The 19,448-nt window shown below is 51.9% G+C and overlaps 6 protein-coding genes and 2 non-coding genes across 8 annotated transcripts; 5 read left to right on the top strand and 3 right to left on the bottom strand.

The window, feature by feature from the left end:
- Nucleotides 1–3,020: 3,020 nt before the first annotated feature.
- On the bottom strand, nt 3,021–4,477 carry COL26b_011407 (uncharacterized protein; the record flags this gene model as incomplete). Its single annotated transcript, XM_053184076.1, has 2 exons — nt 3,021–3,133; nt 3,199–4,477. 2 exons carry the CDS (start codon nt 4,475–4,477, stop codon nt 3,021–3,023), a joined length of 1,392 nt encoding a protein of 463 aa, XP_053031992.1.
- Nucleotides 4,478–5,399: 922 nt separating this feature from the next.
- Nucleotides 5,400–5,510, top strand: COL26b_011406. Its single transcript has one exon. It is a non-coding gene; the product is annotated as a tRNA-Asn (tRNA).
- Nucleotides 5,511–6,220: 710 nt separating this feature from the next.
- COL26b_011405 (uncharacterized protein) lies at nt 6,221–7,445 on the top strand (the record flags this gene model as incomplete). The annotated part of the gene is made up of 2 exons (XM_053184075.1): nt 6,221–6,894; nt 6,947–7,445. The coding sequence occupies 2 exons, from the start codon at nt 6,221–6,223 to the stop codon at nt 7,443–7,445; spliced, it is 1,173 nt and encodes a 390-aa protein (XP_053031991.1).
- A 431-nt stretch (nt 7,446–7,876) lies between these two features.
- CEL6B (1,4-beta-D-glucan cellobiohydrolase cel6b) lies at nt 7,877–9,098 on the bottom strand (the record flags this gene model as incomplete). The annotated part of the gene is made up of 2 exons (XM_053184074.1): nt 7,877–8,340; nt 8,399–9,098. 2 exons carry the CDS (start codon nt 9,096–9,098, stop codon nt 7,877–7,879), a joined length of 1,164 nt encoding a protein of 387 aa, XP_053031990.1.
- Nucleotides 9,099–11,691: 2,593 nt separating this feature from the next.
- Nucleotides 11,692–13,315, top strand: COL26b_011403 (uncharacterized protein; the record flags this gene model as incomplete). The annotated part of the gene is made up of 5 exons (XM_053184073.1): nt 11,692–11,753; nt 11,809–12,493; nt 12,546–12,738; nt 12,799–12,895; nt 12,949–13,315. 5 exons carry the CDS (start codon nt 11,692–11,694, stop codon nt 13,313–13,315), a joined length of 1,404 nt encoding a protein of 467 aa, XP_053031989.1.
- Nucleotides 13,316–14,424: 1,109 nt separating this feature from the next.
- Nucleotides 14,425–14,497, bottom strand: COL26b_011402. Its single transcript has one exon. It is a non-coding gene; the product is annotated as a tRNA-Lys (tRNA).
- Nucleotides 14,498–15,318: 821 nt separating this feature from the next.
- COL26b_011401 (uncharacterized protein) lies at nt 15,319–16,940 on the top strand (the record flags this gene model as incomplete). The annotated part of the gene is made up of 5 exons (XM_053184072.1): nt 15,319–15,478; nt 15,533–15,797; nt 15,846–16,590; nt 16,642–16,833; nt 16,884–16,940. The coding sequence occupies 5 exons, from the start codon at nt 15,319–15,321 to the stop codon at nt 16,938–16,940; spliced, it is 1,419 nt and encodes a 472-aa protein (XP_053031988.1).
- Nucleotides 16,941–17,871: 931 nt separating this feature from the next.
- COL26b_011400 (uncharacterized protein) lies at nt 17,872–19,070 on the top strand (the record flags this gene model as incomplete). Its single annotated transcript, XM_053184071.1, has 2 exons — nt 17,872–18,400; nt 18,484–19,070. 2 exons carry the CDS (start codon nt 17,872–17,874, stop codon nt 19,068–19,070), a joined length of 1,116 nt encoding a protein of 371 aa, XP_053031987.1.
- Between the last annotated feature and the right edge of the window lie 378 nt (nt 19,071–19,448).

The raw sequence follows: 19,448 nt of genomic DNA, 5'->3' as shown, positions 1-19,448 counted from the left end.
CTGCCCCTGAGTCCTGCGCCTTTGTGCCCACGAACTGGTGCCCCCCTCCAAAACCTCATAATGGCCCTATGTAAGGGGGTTTGCCCGAACCGGACCGTTGAGACAGGCGTACGGCCGGGCTATTGGGCGTCCGGCAGGGGCGCGATTCCCGATACTCGGGCTCCCACGCGCGGTCACTGGTCGTCCAGCCTTCAGCCAATTTTCAAGCCATCCTCCTCGATCCTCCTCACTTATTCTTGTTCACCCTTTTTTCAATGAATCGACTCAATCGAGCCATGGCGCTGCGTCCTTCCTGTTCCTTTGAACGCGGCGTTGCGGCGTGGCGCCTCGTAAAGGACGCCCAACCATGGCTGTCATCTTACCGCCGCGCCGCACACTTGCACAAAAGGGGCATCGCCCATTGAGCAATGGCAGAGCGCCTCATTTCGATGTCCGTACAAACAGTACGGATTTGCAGCCATCTTACTCGACGAGCCGGGAAACAATGGCAAATGGCAAAAGGTCCCCGCAGAGAAGGAAATTGGAGATGAGCAGGTCGCCGCAAAGAGGGGGAAATCATCGACGTTTGCTGGTGTTTTTGCCGCGCGAGCCAGCAATTGAGAATTCGAGACCCCGCCACGCGCATTTGGTGTCATTTCGTCTCCTGATCGTCTCGTGGGCGCGTCGCAGGACATCGTCGCGGGTGCGGCGGGGCCCAATTCAACCCGGCGCTGATGACTTGCCATAACTCCGGCTTGGCAGAGGTGACATTTTGCCGACGGGATGAAATCCGTCAACCACATGATGTCGCTCAAGGTAGGAACAACAACAAATTATCATTGATACGGATGACAGTGAAACTTGATTCATTCGTTTCCCGATAGCCAGTCAAGACTCATGTCGGGCCAAGCTGGGCTTCAGCCGATGTCAAAAGATTAGCAGCCCCATTTGTGGCCCCGTCTTAGAAGCGACTCTCGGCTTACAGGGCCGAAAATCTGGGGTAGGCTGCCTCAATCTCTATTGTGACCTGCGAAATTGGCCCCCAAAGCGACATTCAAGGCTCACTGTTGCAACTTGCCCAACCAACTCATTTCGGCGCTATTCTCAACTGTGGCTCTTCATCTTGCAACTCCTGCCAAGCAACTGCAACTCAGTCATGTCCATGATTGTGTGCCTGAACTACCGTGCCGCAAACGTGCAACTCTAGCCAAACTTGGCCACTGCTTTGCTTTGATCTTAACCCAGTGGTAACTTCATACAGTAAGAGCGACGTATGTTTAGTATCAGCTAGGGAAGAATGAGTTTGCTTTCCGATTTTGCCTCAATAGGTGTCTCAATCTCGGCCTTACTAATGACGACAAAACTTTCTCCTTCGAACGGCAAATTTCATGAGTACAGCCAATCCGTTCCAACCTGGCGAAGAAATGGTAAGACTTAGTCTGGACGTTGTGCAAAGGCTGGCCGTGTGAGATTAAATATCCGTACATGGCTTGCTGATTGAGAATGATCCATTGAGCTCTTCGTCAAGCTCCGTTTGAGTAACGACCAACATGCCGTGGAATCATGCGTTCTTTATTCGATCTCAACCCTTACATTTCTCGTTGACACATGCAACTGCGAACTATAAAGTCTCCCCGATGGTCTCGGAGAGAAGCTGTCAGCGAAGATCCCGACGATGATGCCTCTCGTATCATGACGATTGCACACCAACGACCATGCTCTCGACGCTCATGCGACTACTGGTTTTGAGCATTCTGACTTGCAGGGCCACCGCAAAGCCCGTGAAAGATTATACTATCTTCGCCCCGGTTTACTCCTCCGACTCTCGGCGCCTGACCGAAACGGACATGGTGGTTGGAAAGCTTCAAGGAAACGAAACCATTGAGAAACGCGAGGGAGGAAAATGCCACTACGTCTCGTTCTGCAAAGAACCCAAGTACAGAGGGAAATGCATCACTCATTGCTATCCCCCAGACGAGTTCGTGATTATGGCGTCCGAGTGGCAAACGGAGACTAAATCAATCCGGATGAGACAAGGTGCCGAGTGTTGGTTTTACCGGTGAGTAATCAAAGCTGGTCAACCGTACTTTTGACTGACCTCTTCTCTGGCAGAACGTCGCTCTGTGAAAAGAACCGCCGCATGACACCGAAGCAGTTTATTGTGTGGCCTGGGGCTGACCTCAAGCCACCTATTTTGGGTAACGTGGGTTGCATGTTTTGCCCAAATGTAGACGCGGACTATTTTGAGTGATGTCCGCGCTTTCAACAAATACCCATCTGATGGCGGGATTCTTGAACATGCTTGGCATGAAGGGGGATGTGAAGAAACATTTCTGTCGCTGCATATAAGTTCTTGGAGGTTTATCTAGACAATCACAACCTCCTGGAAACTCTGCCTCAGCCTGTCATTCATCATCTCTCCATGCATGATCCCGTGGATATATGCTTCCCCTACCAGGAGGTAATCCTCACCAACTCCACCCGTCCTGCCTGACTTTCTTAAAATCAACGGCATCCTTCCACCTCGCATCAGCCAAATTTCATCTCCAACTTGCGCCTCGGCACGCCCGAGGCCCAGGAAGCCTCCTTCAGTGATTATAACCTGCCGTCCGGGTGTGACAAAATCAATGACTTTAGTGATGTGATTGTCAATCAGGCTAGAGCGGAAACCATCCTGAGACCCCCTCTCCAGAGCGTCGTCTACTGTCATGAAAGGTTTCCTCCGGTTTCTATTCTTAACTCCTGCGGGGAGAACCGGTTTCTTACCATCTTGACTTAGCAGCCAATTATATGTTATGCAGTCCCTAACCCAATCCTCACTTCGCTCTTTGTAGTCCTTTTTCAATATGACTCTTGGCCTAATGTCTGCGCTAAGTGTATGCACAACGGCCTCAGCTGGCGATTCACTTCCAGTAATGTAGGCGTCATTTCGATTGCAAAAGTCCAAAATCCAGGAGACGTTCCAAAGGACTCCCTGGTCATCGTGATGTAGCTTGTGTATCTTCTTGATGTTATCGATGCGACTGCCTTCGAGTCTCAGTCTAGATCTCTCGATACGAGCGAATGGTTTCGGGGATTCGAAGAGGCTTGTCGTGCGTGTGGCGTCGAGCGGTCCGTACCAGCGAGCGTACTTCATCCTTATCTGGCGCGCCCTCTGCAAAGAAGTGTGACGCGCTGGGCCATGAAAAGAGAAGTCGGGCACCCATGAGGGCAAGGCACCGCTTCTTCCTAGGGCAAGGCCTGCCAGACCTAGGATATCCAAGTTGGGCAGATGTGGGATCAGCCACGTCGCGACGTCGGTGAAAGCTTGCTCCACGGAAATATCGTAACTCGGGGTCACCCCGAGAGGGTACTTAGGTCCAAGAATCAGGGGCATCAAGCCCAGGGTGCCGTAGATGTGGTCCAACGGGTTCTGAAACTCATAGAATCGTAATCGGTGAAAGTTGTGCAAGACCTCCGCATGTCGCACCTCCTCATCAGTGACCGCGCCCCAGCGCCTGTTTTGCCAGTCGACCATGCTATCATTGATGGTCTCTTCTTGGAAGTCTGGTAGGGACGTTGAAACGGGGTTCCAGAGACGATCGATGGTCCCTTTTCTCGCCTTCCATTCTGGTAGAGATTCAGTAAGACTTGCCTCCAGTGTGTCGTCCCAGCCAACGTTAAGAATGAACGAGGCGAAGTTGTTGATGGTTGTCCACGAGAACTGACTTCTGCCGCACAACAAGACCACAGTGTACGGCTCTGGTATTGCCGCCTCTTGGACGACCCATCCCCTGGTCAGCCATCTCTTCTTCACAAAGAATGAAAAGAAGTCAGCATATGACCGACGCCAGCGCGCACACACCCCTGCGCCTATTAGCTCCTCTGCTTTAGGATGATTCAACTCGTGACCGGTATCCTGGCACAGCTGGATGACTTTAGGTCTTGACGAAGATCGTGACACATGCAGCATCATCGGCGCAAAGCCGTTGATGACCCAGTTGACATTATCGTTAGGTTCCGTATTTCCAAGCCAGGCAATGACGCGACTTGCGGATTGATAGATCTTTCCCATGAGCTGCACTTGATCCGACCTCTCGTCGTCATTCTGCTGATCGATGCAAATAGCGTCGACCCAGAAGTTGAAATGCCTCTCCGGAAAGACCAAGCGCCGAGTGTTTGTGGAAGGCCTTGCATACGTTTGAGGACCATAGGGATTCGATGCAGCAAACATTTCTTCGTTCATATGTCGTAGGAAGTCGTAGAGGCTTTCACCGATTTCCATATCATCCCCATCGCACTTGATGCTGAAACGCTTTCCCTCCGCTTTCTCATCCTGGGGGTCGTCGCTTTGAAAATCCGGAGAGCCCCATGTGTAAGAGAGCGCCCAAAATGGCGGTAAGTCGTGGAGGGAGTGAGCCGTCAAACGGACAGAGAACCCATGCTGGCTGTAGTCGTCGCGGATGATGTTCACCAGCCGGATGAACTGCGGCGATGGTAGTGGCTCGTAGTGATACATCGCTTTCCTTACGATTGAAACCTGTCGAACCTGTTTGCGTCGAACCAATCTTGCGATGCGACTCAATGCGAACATCAGATATATCACTTTTGCAATGTTGAAGACGTTTTGCAAGTTGTAGGATTCATTGTGGGACGGGTTCCGCCCGACTTTTCACTGGTCCAATGATTTAAGCAGAAAGCACGCTTATGCAAGTAAGACTGCGCCTTCGCGCAGGATCTACTCGGCAAGTATTTCGCGACCAAACCTAATTGGATGCAGTCTTGGCGCCATAACAGATGACGCTTCCTTGGACTGGAAAGGATCATGGTGATGCATTGTTGTAGAGGCCGGCTGATATGGTCAGGTCTTAACTTGAACTCAGCATGGCTTGGCAATTTGTCTGCCCATACATCTTAGCTTGTCGCTTCCACATATTCTTACAATAATGCTCAAGATACTTGCATCAGGCACATCAAATGCCTCTGGTGTACTTCGAGTCGGCTAGACTATCTTCGAGGTAAAAGTATCGTTAAGTCTCCGAGTTTTTCAACCTGAGCGCTGTTCGCAACATCAACCGGCACAACAGCTCTTCTCCAACTTCTTTGTGATTTTCTTGCTTTTATCTTTACAAGGAGCCATACTTTAAGAGCTTTCATTCGGGAAGACAAGACGTCTATGACGATTCAATCCACTGACTGACTTGGTATTGCAATAAACTGACACGCACTTCCTTTTTGCTTCAACCTCATATATTTCTTGTACGATTTAGACCTACTCATAGCGCACCGCTTTTGTGCCTTTCTTTGACTTGCGGTCTGTCCCGCCCAACAGATCGGTAGACGTCTGTGACAGACGCCCCATCAGCTTCGCTCCACTCCATTCAATCGGATCCATATGGCAGCCGACAATTGACTCCATCGTCAAGCAGCACATTACCTAATCCCCGATGGCACAATTGGCTAGCGCGTCAGACTGTTACGATCGGAATTGGTTGTTCACGACAATCAGGATGGTCATCTGGAGGTTGGTGGTTCGAGCCCACCTCGGGGAGAAACGATACATTTTTGACAATTTTTGTGCATTGAACATTAAGGATTTGTTTGCGGAGAGACGCGTGCAATATCTTCAGCTCAGCCGTCGAAAGTGTCACTGATTGCGCCTCACTGCTGAGAATGTGGTGGCACATTGGCAAGCTGGTCTATTTTGCCGCTACCCGGCGACTTGGAGCGGCTAATTAATTAACAACAGCTACTACGGTCGTAGGTTTTCGCTAACCACGGTCTACACATATCATGTGATACGCTGTGTAACCCAGACTTTCGCTAATTATCGTATCCGTATTTGAGACATGGCTGTAAATCTGTTGACCCCGCACGAATCACGAACACACTGAATTCCAGAAAGAACCACGTACGGCCCGATCACGATGTCGTCCGAAGTCCTGCCAATTTTGGCGATGAATCACTTTATTCTCGCCGGTTTGATCATTCTCCTACCGTTGGTCTTCTTGACTGTACGTTCCGATAGCAAAGATGACCCGCCGTCGATGGCTGAGACGATCCCCTTCGTGAGCAACACATTCCAGTACATGACGAACTCCAGGGCGTTTATGCAACGCGCAAGGTATCATCACCACTCGATTCACGATCGGGGAGACGTCTAATGAGGCGCAGCCAAGCATTAAGATCCAAGAATATCGTCAAACTTCGTCTTGGACCGGTACGCGTGTATCTCATCAAGGGAGGCCAGCAAGTCCAAGCAATGTTCCGAAAGTCGACCGCCATGAGCTCTGACAAATTTGTGATCATGGTCTTGAAGAAGCTCCAGGGGTCACCTGAACAAGACGTCGCCAGGTTTGCCAATGACAAAACGGGCCGACTGAAGACCCCAGAGGCGGGATTTGAGAACGTGCCTGAGGACCAGCGCTACTGGCACACTTTACATCAAATTACCACAAAGAACCTTTCCATCATTGAGAACACATCCCAGCTAGCCAGCAAGTATATCGACTTCCTGGGCGAGGCTTTGGAGAAACAGCCGTTGGGAGAATGGTCAACGGTTCGGGTATTTGAGTACCTGAGAAAAGACATGGCAGAAAGTGCGGTCAAGTCACTCGCCGGCACTAGACTCTTGGAGATCAACCCGGGATTCATCGACCAGTTCTGGAAGTTTGACGGCGTTTCCCACCAGGTCCTTAACGGCCTCCCGCAATGGATCAACCCGAAGCCGGCTCGAGAGCGAGACAAGCTCCTCGCGATGACGGAGAAGTTCCTGAATCAGGAGTTTGACAAATTTGATTGGCATGGACTGGGCACAGATACGTATTGGGAACCGACTTTCGGCTGCGGCTACTCGCGCGATCTTCAGAAGTGGACTTATGACCAGAACATGACGATGCGAACACGTGCAGGGTTTCTTGCGATGTCGATCTTTGCGTACGTTTGCTTCTAGCATATGCTGTATGACTTTTGAACTGATGCATCGCAGGGTCAATTCGAACACTGTGCCCGTCACAACGTGGTTCATCATGGAACTTCTCAAAGACCCGGGTCTCTTTGACGCAGTCCGTGCCGAGGCCTCTGAGGCGCTGTTGATTGACCCCCAAACCGGGAAACGAGGATTTGACTGTCAAAAGCTAATTTCGTCGCCATTGCTACAGTCGATCTACATCGAGTGCATGCGGTTACACGTCTCTATCGGGATCACCCGGGAGATCATGGAAGACACGGTCTTGGACGGCTACCGCTTGAAGAAAGGGTCTCTAATTCAGGCGCCAACGAACCTTGGGCATCAGGATGACGACGTTTGGGCTAGAGATGGCCATCCTGCATCGGAGTTCTGGGCTGAGCGTCATGTCAGGCACATCCAGAAAGTTGATGAAACCACAGGCGAGGTGAAGATAGAAAAGATGTTTGTCATGGCAGGAAAGCAAAGTGACTTCTTTCCGTTTGGTATGCAAGTCCCATCTTTGAGATATACAGAGTAGAGCTGACTTGTGAGTAGGTGGTGGGGTCTCGATGTGCCCGGGACGTCACTTTGCCAAGCAAGAGATTCTGCTCACAGTCGCGACTCTAGTCACGAAGTTTGACATGGAGATCTTGGAATGGACTCACATGGACGGGAGGAAGTCTGACCGGCCCGCGAAGGATAACGAGAAGTATTTCCTGAATGCGGCCGTGCCTCCCGACCGTGATGTAAGGATCCGGTGGAAGAGATTGTGGTGGCCGGATGGGCATAGGAAATCGGTAATTACAGGGGAACGTCTTTGGAAAAGGTCTAGGAGAACTGGGGAGGGAAGCTTCTAGATTGTGTATGTACGTCTGTGAAGAAATTGACATGAAGAGAATTGCCTATTTTTTCAGGCCTGTTCCGCTGATTTTCTCCATCCTGCAAACTGTTCTCGACCCACCCAAGCATCTAGACTTTGCTTGCAACAATAGAGGGGTCTGCGTTCTCAACGAGCATCTGAACGTACTCGTCAAACCACTCTCCGGCCCTCGGAGCACCCTCAAGTCCGCAGCGTCCGTCGCTCTCACCACCGGGCTTGACCCAGACGATGGAGTCGATATGAGTGTTGTTGACCGGGGTGCCGGGCTGCATGCCAAAGCCTGCAGGGCTGACGTTGCACCACTCACCCCACTCCTCCCTGCTGTTGGAAACACGGCCTTGGTCAATGATGAAGCGAGACGGCAGACCCTCGGCTTCGAGATGAGGGGCAAGGGAGAGAGCGTAGTGGTTCTCGTCCCATGAGTTGCTCCACTCAGTGTAGTTGGCGCGCGGGTTGGCGTTGAAGGGGTTGTAGTTGGAGACGTTGGTCGAGAAGCCACGGATTCTGGTGTTGTTGCCGGCTTTGTGGACGACCTTGGCGAAGAGCTTGGCCGCTTTGAGGTTTTGTTAGCAATGGAATCCAAGGTGTGTAGATCAAGGTCAGTGACTTACAAGGTGCGAGGTTGTCGTCCCATCCAAGCCATCCTCCGTGAGCAGCATCGATGTAAAGGTGGACATTGTCATACTGCAAGCTGGAGATGGCGTCGGCGATACCCTCCTCATACACCGGTGCAGCCTTGGCACAGAACTCGACAGCCAAGTTCGTAACCAAGTTTGCCAGAGAATCAGGCTCGAGTACTACTGCGAATGTCAAGTCGCTCGCGGCAGCCAGCTTCTCGGCATACGGCTTGATGTATGTCTCCTTGTAGAGCTCCAATCCGTTCTCCTCACTACTGAACTCACCAGCGCTCTCCCCAGCGCTGCAGTCTCTATCAGGAAGATTGTACAACACCAAGCCAACAATTTGCTCCTCTCCTGTCTCCTTTTGAATGGCACGGGCTCTTTCAACGGCAGTGTCGATGTTGACCAGGCTGGCGGTGTTGGACACCCAGACAAAGGTGCCGATGTTCTGAATCGTGCGGACCTTGCCGGCATTCTCGCTGTCGCCCTTGGCTACGAATGCGTCATGGGTTTGCTCGAGTTTCTCCGCCCAATCGGGGTTGGCATAAAGCTTCTTGCCGGTAAAGGGATTTGTCGTGTCATTGGTGACGGAGCCCTGGCGACGGAAGTGGTGTCCCCTAACACCCCATCGAGGGGATGCCGAGACAGCGCCCAGCGCGGAGAGGAGAGTGAGAATTGAAGCGAAATGCATTTTCAACGAGACAAAAGACAATTCAACGAGCAGCGAAATTTTTATCTAGCACCGGGCTAAAAGGCTCATCACAGAGACGAAAGCATGACTATCAAGAAGCGCGACTGAGGTGGTTTTTATACCCTAAAGATTCCATGGCCGAGTCGCAATTGATGGCATTTCCTTCTAGTCACGGAGCCTCCATCACCATCTCAGGAACGGAACATAAGGCGCCTCATCACATTGCAACGATCTTGCACAGCCAAGAGGCTCTTGAAGAGACGTCTCCGTCCGAGAAGCCTCTTCAGGCCATGATCACCGCCCCACCAGATCCATGGCGCCAGACTTGGGGTAAGCTGGGGAAGGCCATTGTGAGAGATATATTGCTCGCAATGAACAGATTTCTGGTTCCGGCTGCCGTCCCGTGTTAGCGTCCGGAATCTGGTTCGCTAGAGCACAAATTGCCGCGCAAGGCCAAGAACCCCGATTGGAATATTCGGCTTCCGCTCCGAAACTCCAAATATGGGCCACGTGCCGAGCCGCTTGCTTATACAAATCTGGCCTCATGGGCAAATTGCGTGCTTGCCACTTTTGATTGGATTGACGTTCAGTGCAACGTTGGCAGTCAGCAAATCTGGAAGCGAGGTATTGAGACTGGCGTGCTTCGGGTGTCAGATTAATGAATCTCACAATTATCCAGCCGAGAGGTCTGACCCAGATGATCAGAAGATTTGCGAAGTTCTGCCGATCTACTCGCGAAAAGCAATGCCCCCGAGTGCACGTGAGAACCCTCGTGCCTTGAGGTGTCACCTAACAATCGTGGAGAAAGATGAGGTCTGTGATACTTTTAAAGTTCATGAATCTTTTGCTCCTTTGCCTTGCGTATTCACCAATTCTAAAACATGAGTTAATCGGTCTTGAACTACGGTAAAAAAAAAAAATCAAGCAAGTATTCGCCGAAGGCGGTGCTCAGCCTTTCTGATTTCCTTCGTTATCGTTAAGCCAACCAATTGTGTGACATCGGTCGCGAATGACTTCCTTAATGGCAACCTTAACTGCACGCACAGAGGCTCGGCAAAAGTCATCCAATGTCTCGATAAATATGCTCTTGCTCTCCCGGAACACATATATGAGGAATCCAGTCTCTGCTCAATTGTCTTATCTTGTGCGACGTTGATCCGTCGCCTCGGTAAACTTTCGCCCCTCACGATACATGGAAAAAGCCACCCCGGTCCCTCTTTTCCGATTTGTTTGCTGTTTACGGAAAGCATGTCATGCTTTTGACTTGCGCACGGAGTTTGACCATCTCAAAGTTCAACTACGGATGGTCCGGGGGAGTTCATGTTGGGATGGACTAGGAGAATGGACGGAGGCTCGCAGTCTACTCCGCGCCCGCATGCCCTAGGTGCAGCCACGAGGTTGGCTGGCCGTTGAGCCAATGCCGGTGCCCAAATTGAAAGCTACTTCAGATGATGCGCTAATCTAGAAGTTTTCCGGCAACGGTAGGCTTTTACGAATCTGCTGTGCGAAAAGTGCGCGTAAAGCTGGCGTATTGAAACCCTCACATTTGTCTACGGGCGGCGAATTCGATCAAATGAATGGCTGGATCTCGATTGATGTGACATTACACTGCAGGCCATGTAATCTCCCGAACGTCCTTGCAAGCTTCTGACCACCATAATCTGCTGGAGAGCACCAATGAGGGGCGCCATCGAATACCCCGCGAACGCGAATTCTCACCTGCAGCACTGCGGCACTGCTGTGGCGCTTGAAGGATTTTGGAGCTTTTTTGAAGATGTGCAAAACACTTGGTGAAAAAATGACGACGGAGGCACTTCAGCGAACGATGGATGTCATCAAACTTCAGATGACGTCGAGAGAGCGCGAACGCGCAAGACAGGCCGTTAAGACCGGATCCTTTGGAAAGCTAGCTGCACCGCCCCAAGACCTGTGCCGGATCCGAAGGCAACCGCGTCCGTAACGGCCATAAGAGTCTAAGGGTCGAACGTGAACTGCAAGAAAACGGGTCTTTGGTTGATAAACACGCCATGATCAGGGTCTAGCGCTTATTTGATCTGCCGTGCGGAGTGAGAATTTAGGCGACGCGAGTCTACTTTGGGCGCAAGCCACAGGAGCAACGGGCGGACTTTTGGAATGCTTGTCCTTGTCGCGGGCGGCTAGTTTCACCTTCGCTCGGCGACGTAACACGTCAAGCTTACGAGAGACACCGAGGCTTAAATCTATAGCGGATATTGGTGTAACTGGTGGAACGCGAGCGACCGGTGAGGGGGACAAGTCTCGATACTGCACGTTTGTTAAAAGGCGGCGGTTCGACGGTATCTTTCAAGATGGATGGTCTTTGGTCCACTTCCGCCTTTCACGCTTCGAGAATTTGGGCGTGGCTTCAAAACACTGACAACATGTTGTGGCAACTTTGGGCTCCCGTCGTCTTCGCGACGGCTGTGCTGGGGCTTTATCGACTATGGAAGAAACTCACCACGAGACTCAACTTCCCAATCGTGGGATCACCGGGTGATCAGAATATGGCATACGCAGTACTAGAAGGACACCAAAAGGTAACGCTTCCGACAGATCTTTCTAGTCGATTTTCAAGATGCTGATCGACGGTCGCTTCCAGTACCCGGATACTCCATTCATTGTCCCGGCAGATCCACCGTAAGTTGACATGCCCGAGACATGTAAGAAGCTTGGCTAACCAGAGATCACAAAGACGAGTCATCCTTCCAATGACTCTCTACCAAGAAGTCATTCACGCTGCTGAATCCGAGTTCTCCTTCGGTGCCGAGCTGTACGATGTCTTCCTTGGCAAATACACGCACATCGGAGTCGACAACCCCGACGTCATCGGCGCAGTGCGAGTCGATCTTACCAGGAATTTGAATGGGGTCTTGCAGCCCATTCAAGATGAGGTGCGCCACGGAATGGAGCAGCTCGTCGGCTCTTCGACCGAGTGGCAGACGTTCAACCTCAACAAGACGATTCTCCGAATGGTCGGCCTCATGAGTGGTCGGGTATTTGTTGGCTTGCCTCTAAGCCGTGACGAGGAATGGCTGGCAGCGTCAATCAACTTCACCGTCGACGTCGCGAAATCCCGTGTGGCAATGTTGAGGCTGCACCCCTTGATCCGACCGTTTTTCTTGGGCTTCTTACCCGAAGTCCAGCACATGCTCCGAGAGCAGAAGAGGGCGCAAGAGTGGATGAAGCCACTAGTATCAGACTTCGTTCAGAATGAGTTCAACCTAGAAGAGAAGGCGAAGCCTGGGTCGCGGGGCGCCTTCATCTCATGGATGATGAAGTACTTGCCACAAGAGAGACGAACTGCCGAGGCCGTCGGCAATAATCAGATGCTTCTATCATTTGCGGCGATACACACGACATCAAGCACAACCACTTTCGTGAGTATTGTGATGAAGTCTCGTAGAACTCAGTCCACTGACGATGAAGCAGGCGGTGATGGATCTTCTTGGCCATCCGGAATACATCCAGCCCCTTCGGGAGGAAATCCAACAAGTCATAGCCGAGGATGGATACCAGCAAGATGAAGCCGGAAAGAATTATCTTTCAAAGACGTCTCTCAATAAGCTCAAGAAACTGGACAGCTTTATCAAAGAGAGTCAGCGGTTGAGTCCCCTGAACTTTGGTAAGATGATAAATACGCCATACCGATATCAATGCCCATAACTAACCAATCTTATCGTAGGTGGTTCCGTGAGAAGAGTTCGGAAAGATTATACTTTCTCCAACGGCCTGAAGCTTCCTGCAGGAACCTCAGTCGCCTTCCCATTATGGGGTGTTTAGTAAGTCTTTACATCGGCTCCATCATTTACGACGATTACTTACACAGCTACAGTCAATCAGAAACAACACAGACATTTAGCCCCTCGTACAACAGCGAGACGAAGAACGCGCCACCCGCAGAATTTGATGGTTTCCGATTCTCGCGCCTTCGCGAGATTCCCGGTCGCGAAATGAAGCATCAAGCTGCCACCACAGGACCAGACGCGTTCAACTTTGGCCACGGCCCACATTCTTGCCCTGGCCGGTTCTTCGCTGTGTACATGATCAAGTGTATTCTCGTGGAACTGCTGATGGACTATGACATGCAGTTGAAGAGCACTGGAACAGGTCCGTTGCGGCCCGCAAATATTGTTAAGCAGACGCTTGTTATGCCTGATTCGAGGATTGATGTTGAAATCAAGAGGCGAGTTCAAGCCTAGAGATGGAGCTTGGGTAATGAACAAAGCAGTCGGTAATGCCATAGTAAATTGACAGTTAATATCGAATAATGAAGCTGCCGCGGATATGCATTGCGCAACATAGTAAATGAGGGGGTCTGAACGCAATGATGCTTACATCCGAGAGACACATCAAGATATCAAGCAAGATGAAGTGGTCGAAATGCTAGAGTCTTACCCTCTAAAAATGGCCGCTTCTGTCTTTTGATATCGTCACATAGGCAGGCGGTGGCCCACAATAACCTGTGATCGGTTGGGAGTTCTATATGTCCATGACGGCTATCAATGCCGAACCACATCTGGGCATATCCTTGGCACCTTGGCTTGCCCCTCGTGAGTGTATATATGCCCGGTTGGTTCACTACTTCTTTTGCTTTGCTCATGTGCCGCCGTTGGTACTTTTCCCAAGGTTACCTACCAACACTCGAGGAAAGTCAAAGTTTGTCGATTACGGCACCTCCATCTTCCACAAAGTTCTGAACAGAAGTACGAGCTAATCTTTTGCGACGTTCTTACGTTGTCATTGGGTTTTGAAGATCACACATTGATATTTAAAAGGAAATAAAGCCGCTCATGAAAGAGAAACGAGCCGTGCCTGCGCGAGGCGAAATCCCAGCGGCCAACCAGGACGGCACCATTCGACGAAGAGCAGTGGATAGTCAGTCGGAAATGCAGTCTTTCGTTCTGCTCCTTCGGAGATTTGTCAAAGATGTCGCTCCTCCTATCTGGGTATTTAAGGCCTTCAGTATCATCGTCGTCGTTTACTATGTGCCGTTTGTTTTGACGCGTTGCCTGGAAGTACTCGAAAGAGTGATAAGGAGCTACAAAGGCTAGCAGCGAAAGATTGAGAGGGAGGTAAAATAGAACCTCCTCAGCTTCACAGCACTTGTGCAGCTGACAAGAAGGCACTGAGAAAGCAATATAGATAGTCATCATCCATCACCTTAAAACATTGTCAGTCAGCAGATAGTACAATAATGGGGATCTTATACATCAAGGACCTGTACACGCTCGTTGGCTAGCAGGCTACGACCCATAGCTAAACCGGACGACAAAAGGCAAAAAGAAAGGCCAATCGCTGACGGGAATTGAGCCCGACGTGGGGGTCGAACCCACAACCTTGAGATTAAGAGTCTCACGCTCTACCGATTGAGCTAGCCGGGCAGATGCGAGCATCTGCTGGATTGCCTGACGTCGAGTGGTGGGAGTGGCATCATGTAGCCGTAGCCGCGCAATTTTTGGTGGCACGATGCGAAAATTTCGTGTGGCGTCTCCAGTTGATGCGAAGTGGATCAGCGTTGCAAGCCCAAACCATGTCTCCAAACCCTCGCGGGCTCGGCGGCGGGCCAGTCGGATGAGCGATCGACAGGGACCCATCGCAAAAGGTTCAGTCAAGTTCGGACGAGCAGGCCGACTGAACAGGTCTCCTTAAGCTTAAGAAGGGCTTCGGATGATGGCCAAGTCTCTCGAAAGGACTCAGGATCTTCGTCGCAGAGGGCGTGCGTCACACAAGTTTGTCAATTGTGCAGTCATGCGCCCATACGAAGCCAAGGGTCTTCTCCAAATCGGTCCCCTCATCTACCCCTTTCGCCGCACACGGAGCCTCTCGCTCCGCGTTCACGTCCCCGAAAGTCAAAGCCCCCTCCGTCATGCCCCGGCAGGAAATCTCCAAATCCCGGCAGACGCTGCTCGATGGGGGAAGCGGGTGGATGTGGAGACGCAAAAATAACCTCCGTCGCCCCCTGGAATCTTAATGATCTTCCCCTCCTGTGATTCCCCTTACGTCTCTTGGCCATATGGGCGAGATTGAGGGGGCCTGACAGGCTGTTTGAATTAGAATGGTCTCGGGCAGTTGGAATAAGGTATATATCCCACCGGCCGCACCCGTCTGTCTGGATCTGATCCAGACGGCTTGAGTTGCATCCGATCTTTTCATTCGCTTTTGTTTCTTTATTCCATCCCCGTGCTGATCTTCCGCGATAACCATGGCGAGATCCACGGCGCTTTCTCTGCGTGCCTTCCTCGCGTTTGCCGCTGGCGTGTATTCGCAGTCGTGCATTGGCACCGACGGGGCCAAGGTTTACGAGGCCGAGGACGGCGTCCTCTCCGGCACGACGGTTGACACTGCCCAAGCTGGCTTCACTGGTAAGTACCGAAAGCCTCATTCACAATTACCTGCACTGACTTCGGCTTCCATAGGCACCGGATACGTGACTAGTTTCGAAGACGACACCGACAAGCTCACCATCAACGTTGACTGCACCGGTGACGGCCAGAAGCTCTTCGATCTTAGCATCAGATACGCCGGCATTTATGGTGAGAAGCGCACCAATGTTGTCCTCAATGGCGGTGCTGCCAGTGAGGTTCTCCTGGCTGCTGGCGAGACGTGGGCGAATGTCTCTGCTGGTCAGGTCCTCCTGAACCAGGGCAACAACACAATTGACATCGTCAAGAACTGGGGATAGTAAGTTAGCTGACGCGATATGAGATGCTCTTAGACTGACCTAAGAAGCTACCTCATTGACTCCATCACCCTCACGCCCTCCGCCGCCCGCGGGCCCCACAACATCAACGAAGCCCTCGTCAACGCCAAGGCGAACACCGACGCCAACGCCCTGTACAAGTACCTCCGCTCCATCTACGGCAAGAACATCCTCTCCGGCCAGCAGGAACTCTCCTACTCCAACTGGGTCAACGAGCAGATTGGCAAGACCCCCGCCCTCGTCAGCGTCGACCTGATGGACTACTCCCCCAGTCGCGTCGAGCGCGGCACCGTCGGAACCGCCGTCGAGGAAGCCATCACCCACGCCGAGCGCGGCGGCATCGTCTCCGTCCTCTGGCACTGGAACGCGCCCACGGGTCTGTACGACACCGAGGAGAACAAGTGGTGGAGCGGTTTCTACACGCGCGCCACCGACTTCAACGTCGAGACTGCACTCGCCGACACCACTAACGCCAACTATACCCTCATCATCCGCGACATTGACGCCATTGCTGTGCAGTTGAAGAAGCTGCAGGATGCCGGCGTGCCGGTGCTCTGGCGCCCGCTGCACGAGGCCGAGGGCGCGTGGTTCTGGTGGGGTGCCAAGGGCCCTGAGGCGTGCAAGAAGCTGTACGCTTTGTTGTACGACCGCCTTACGAACCACCATGAGCTGAACAACCTTATCTGGGTCTGGAACTCGGTCGCGGAGGCCTGGTACCCCGGCGATGAGACTGTTGATATCCTCAGCGCTGATGTCTACGCCCAAGGCCACGGAGTAAGTGCCCCTAAGTCAGTTTTGTATGAATCCTGCTCACCATTATATCAGCCGATGACCACTCAATACAACGACCTCATCGCTCTCGGTGGCGACAAGAAGCTCATCGCCGCGACGGAGGTGGGCAGTGCTCCCTTCCCTGATCTCCTTCAGGCGTATGAGGCTCACTGGCTGTACTTCTGCGTCTGGAGTGATACCTTCATCAACAACGCCGAGTGGAACAGCGTCGCGGATCTGAAGACGGTAAGAAAAGCGCCCACGGTTCGATATTATCAAGAACTAACAGTCGATAGATCTACGAGAGCGAGTACGTGCTCACCTTGGATGAGATCCAGGGCTGGCGTGGCTGAAAAGCATCCTTCGGTGCCCAGGAACATATTTCACTGTAGATATTCAATTGAGACCATCTGTACATTGCTTGTCAAAATTTCCCACTATTTTCTTTGAACTTCGTGATGCGTCTGGTCTGCAGCCGGGTGAGGAAAGGTTCTTTGTCAGATACCTCGATGTGATGTGGATTGACCACCCCCTATCCCCACTCCATCCCCTGTCTTGCTTTTCTTTGTTCCGAACGTTTACATTGGCCAAGTCGGTGAAAGCTGCAACGCAACAAGACCCAGAAAAAAAAGTCTCTTCAATCGACGGCCTCAGCAATTCCAACTCTCGACACAATTTCAGAAAACCATAATCACCTCAGATGCAGACCCTTGACAGAGACTCTGCTGGTCTCGCCGCGGCCCATGAGGAGCTGGTTGAGATCGACCGGTCGCTCCGGCTCATTCTGAGGGGGCAACGGAACCTCCCAAGGACGAAAGAGCCTGGGCGATACATGGCACCCGATTACGCCGGCATAATGAAAGACGCCGCTTGAAGGCCCAGATCCCCGTGATCCGAGACTTGATCCGAGACTTGATCCGGCGTCGGCAAGACCTGTGGGCTGTCTACAACGACCGCGCCCGACCGTATCTATCGCACAAAGGTTTACCCGACCTCCCGCGAGAGGTGCTAGGCATTATCCTTTCCCAATACAATACAAACGGCCCAGATCGTGATTACACAGAGCCAGTCCCAAATCGCGGACGCGACATCGTTCAGGACATCCAGTCGATCCGGTTGAGTTGTCGTCAACTCAACGAGGAGGCATCTCGTCTTTTGGTGCCTCACGTGTCCATCGAGATGACGACCGATTCAATGGAGCATCTCGAAAAGATCATTGCTCACCCATTTATTGGACCTGGAGTTAAATGTCTTCGCCTCATTCTTCCATACTACCCCTCGGAAATGGCCGACAGCCGTGTGGTGTTCAAGCAGGTTCAAATTCGGCGTCAGATTCGCCTATGGGAAAGGACGTACCAGCCAGAATACTACGTTGAGCACCTGCATGCAAAGCTCGATAGGGCGTATGCTGTGTACAAAGAACTCCACAAGCAGCAAGAGGAGATGAAGCAGACCTTAGGGGAAAGTCTTGCACAGCTAATACGGAGGATGTCTGGAATAACGCAGTTGGAAATCTATGATGAGCCGGTGACGGGAGGCCTCAAGATCCTGGGCTGGAATGCATCTCAGTCTCCCACTTCAGGAAGGAAACTAGATACCTCTCTAGACTTCTACAAGGACGTTATAGATAACCTCACTGAGAGGTTCACAGTTCCTTTCTTGAAGTGGGAAGACCATGACTACCTGAAGGGCGACCACGTCCTTACAATGGAGGACGTCGGTTTCGTGCGCAAGCTTTTGGTCTACCTTGGGACGGCCGGAATCAAACTCACTCGACTTTCCATCAAGCCATCAGCGCCAAAGGACCTCTCAGGTTTCAAATGCGATGACGACGAGAAGACTGCTTTGCTTTGCAAGCCCTCGCGGAAAATCTCCAACACTTTCACTTTTCGACAGGAATCCAAAAGGAGAACAAGCTCCGGTCAGGCAAGGAGCTGACGGCAGTCAGTTCATTCATGAGCCCACTCAGTCGCATGCCGAACTTGCAAGTGCTAGCCGTAGACTTTGAGGGCATGGTGAAGGCCAGGGCACGGTGCACTCACTACAACCCGATTCTCTCACAAACACCTCAGAGGCCTCTGAAGAAGCTCGCCCTCCGCTACGTCAACATCAAGGGGCCTGCTTTTGAGAAGTTCCTCGCCAATTTGAATTCGTTGCTGGACCTGGTGATATACAAGTGCAAGATGGTCGACGGGACTTGGCGCAAGCTCATGGACACCATCAAGGAGTTGGCCGATCCGGCGAGACCGAGTGGCAAGCGTCTGAGGCTGCTTGAATTTACGTTCCCCTCTGGGGCCGAAGTCGACTCACTGGGAAGCAAGCATTTCGGGCACATTTTCGGTTGGGGAGGAGGTTCAGGCAGGCTTACAGGCAACGGCGAGGAAAGGTTGAGTCTCGCGCGTGCGTATGTCCTACACAAGTGCAACGTTGTGGAAAATCCTCTTAGCACCCCATCCATTGTTCAAATTTTGAATTCCAACTAGGCTCGAGTAAAATACTCCAGCAACATGAGGGATCAGGGACCTCGGAGACGGACATGCAGCCCTTGGGTCGGAGGCAAGGAAATATCGCCTAAGGCTTGGCAGCTGAGCAAGGCGGGGACTGACGGAAGACGTCATCTATAAATATCCCGATATTTTTCATCCCATATGAAGATTGTGCCAAGATCTGTATGACATCTAATCAATCAAAGAAAGGACCTGTCCTAGAGTTTCATATGGTCGGTACCGCGTGGATCCCTGTAACACTTCCCGACTGCCCACATAACGTAGATACTACGGCAGCGAGGAGAAGCGCAGAGGATGGAAAAAGGCGGGGAGGGAACATAATGCTAAGCTTTCTGACCAATAAGCTCCTCGGGG

Source organism: Colletotrichum chrysophilum (genome assembly GCF_026319265.1).
Source record: "Colletotrichum chrysophilum strain AFK26 chromosome Unknown scaffold_139, whole genome shotgun sequence".
NCBI classification, from domain to species: Eukaryota; Fungi; Ascomycota; class Sordariomycetes; order Glomerellales; family Glomerellaceae; genus Colletotrichum; species Colletotrichum chrysophilum.
Note: the sequence above shows the minus strand (reverse complement) of the source record. Positions and strands in the feature narration are given on the sequence as shown.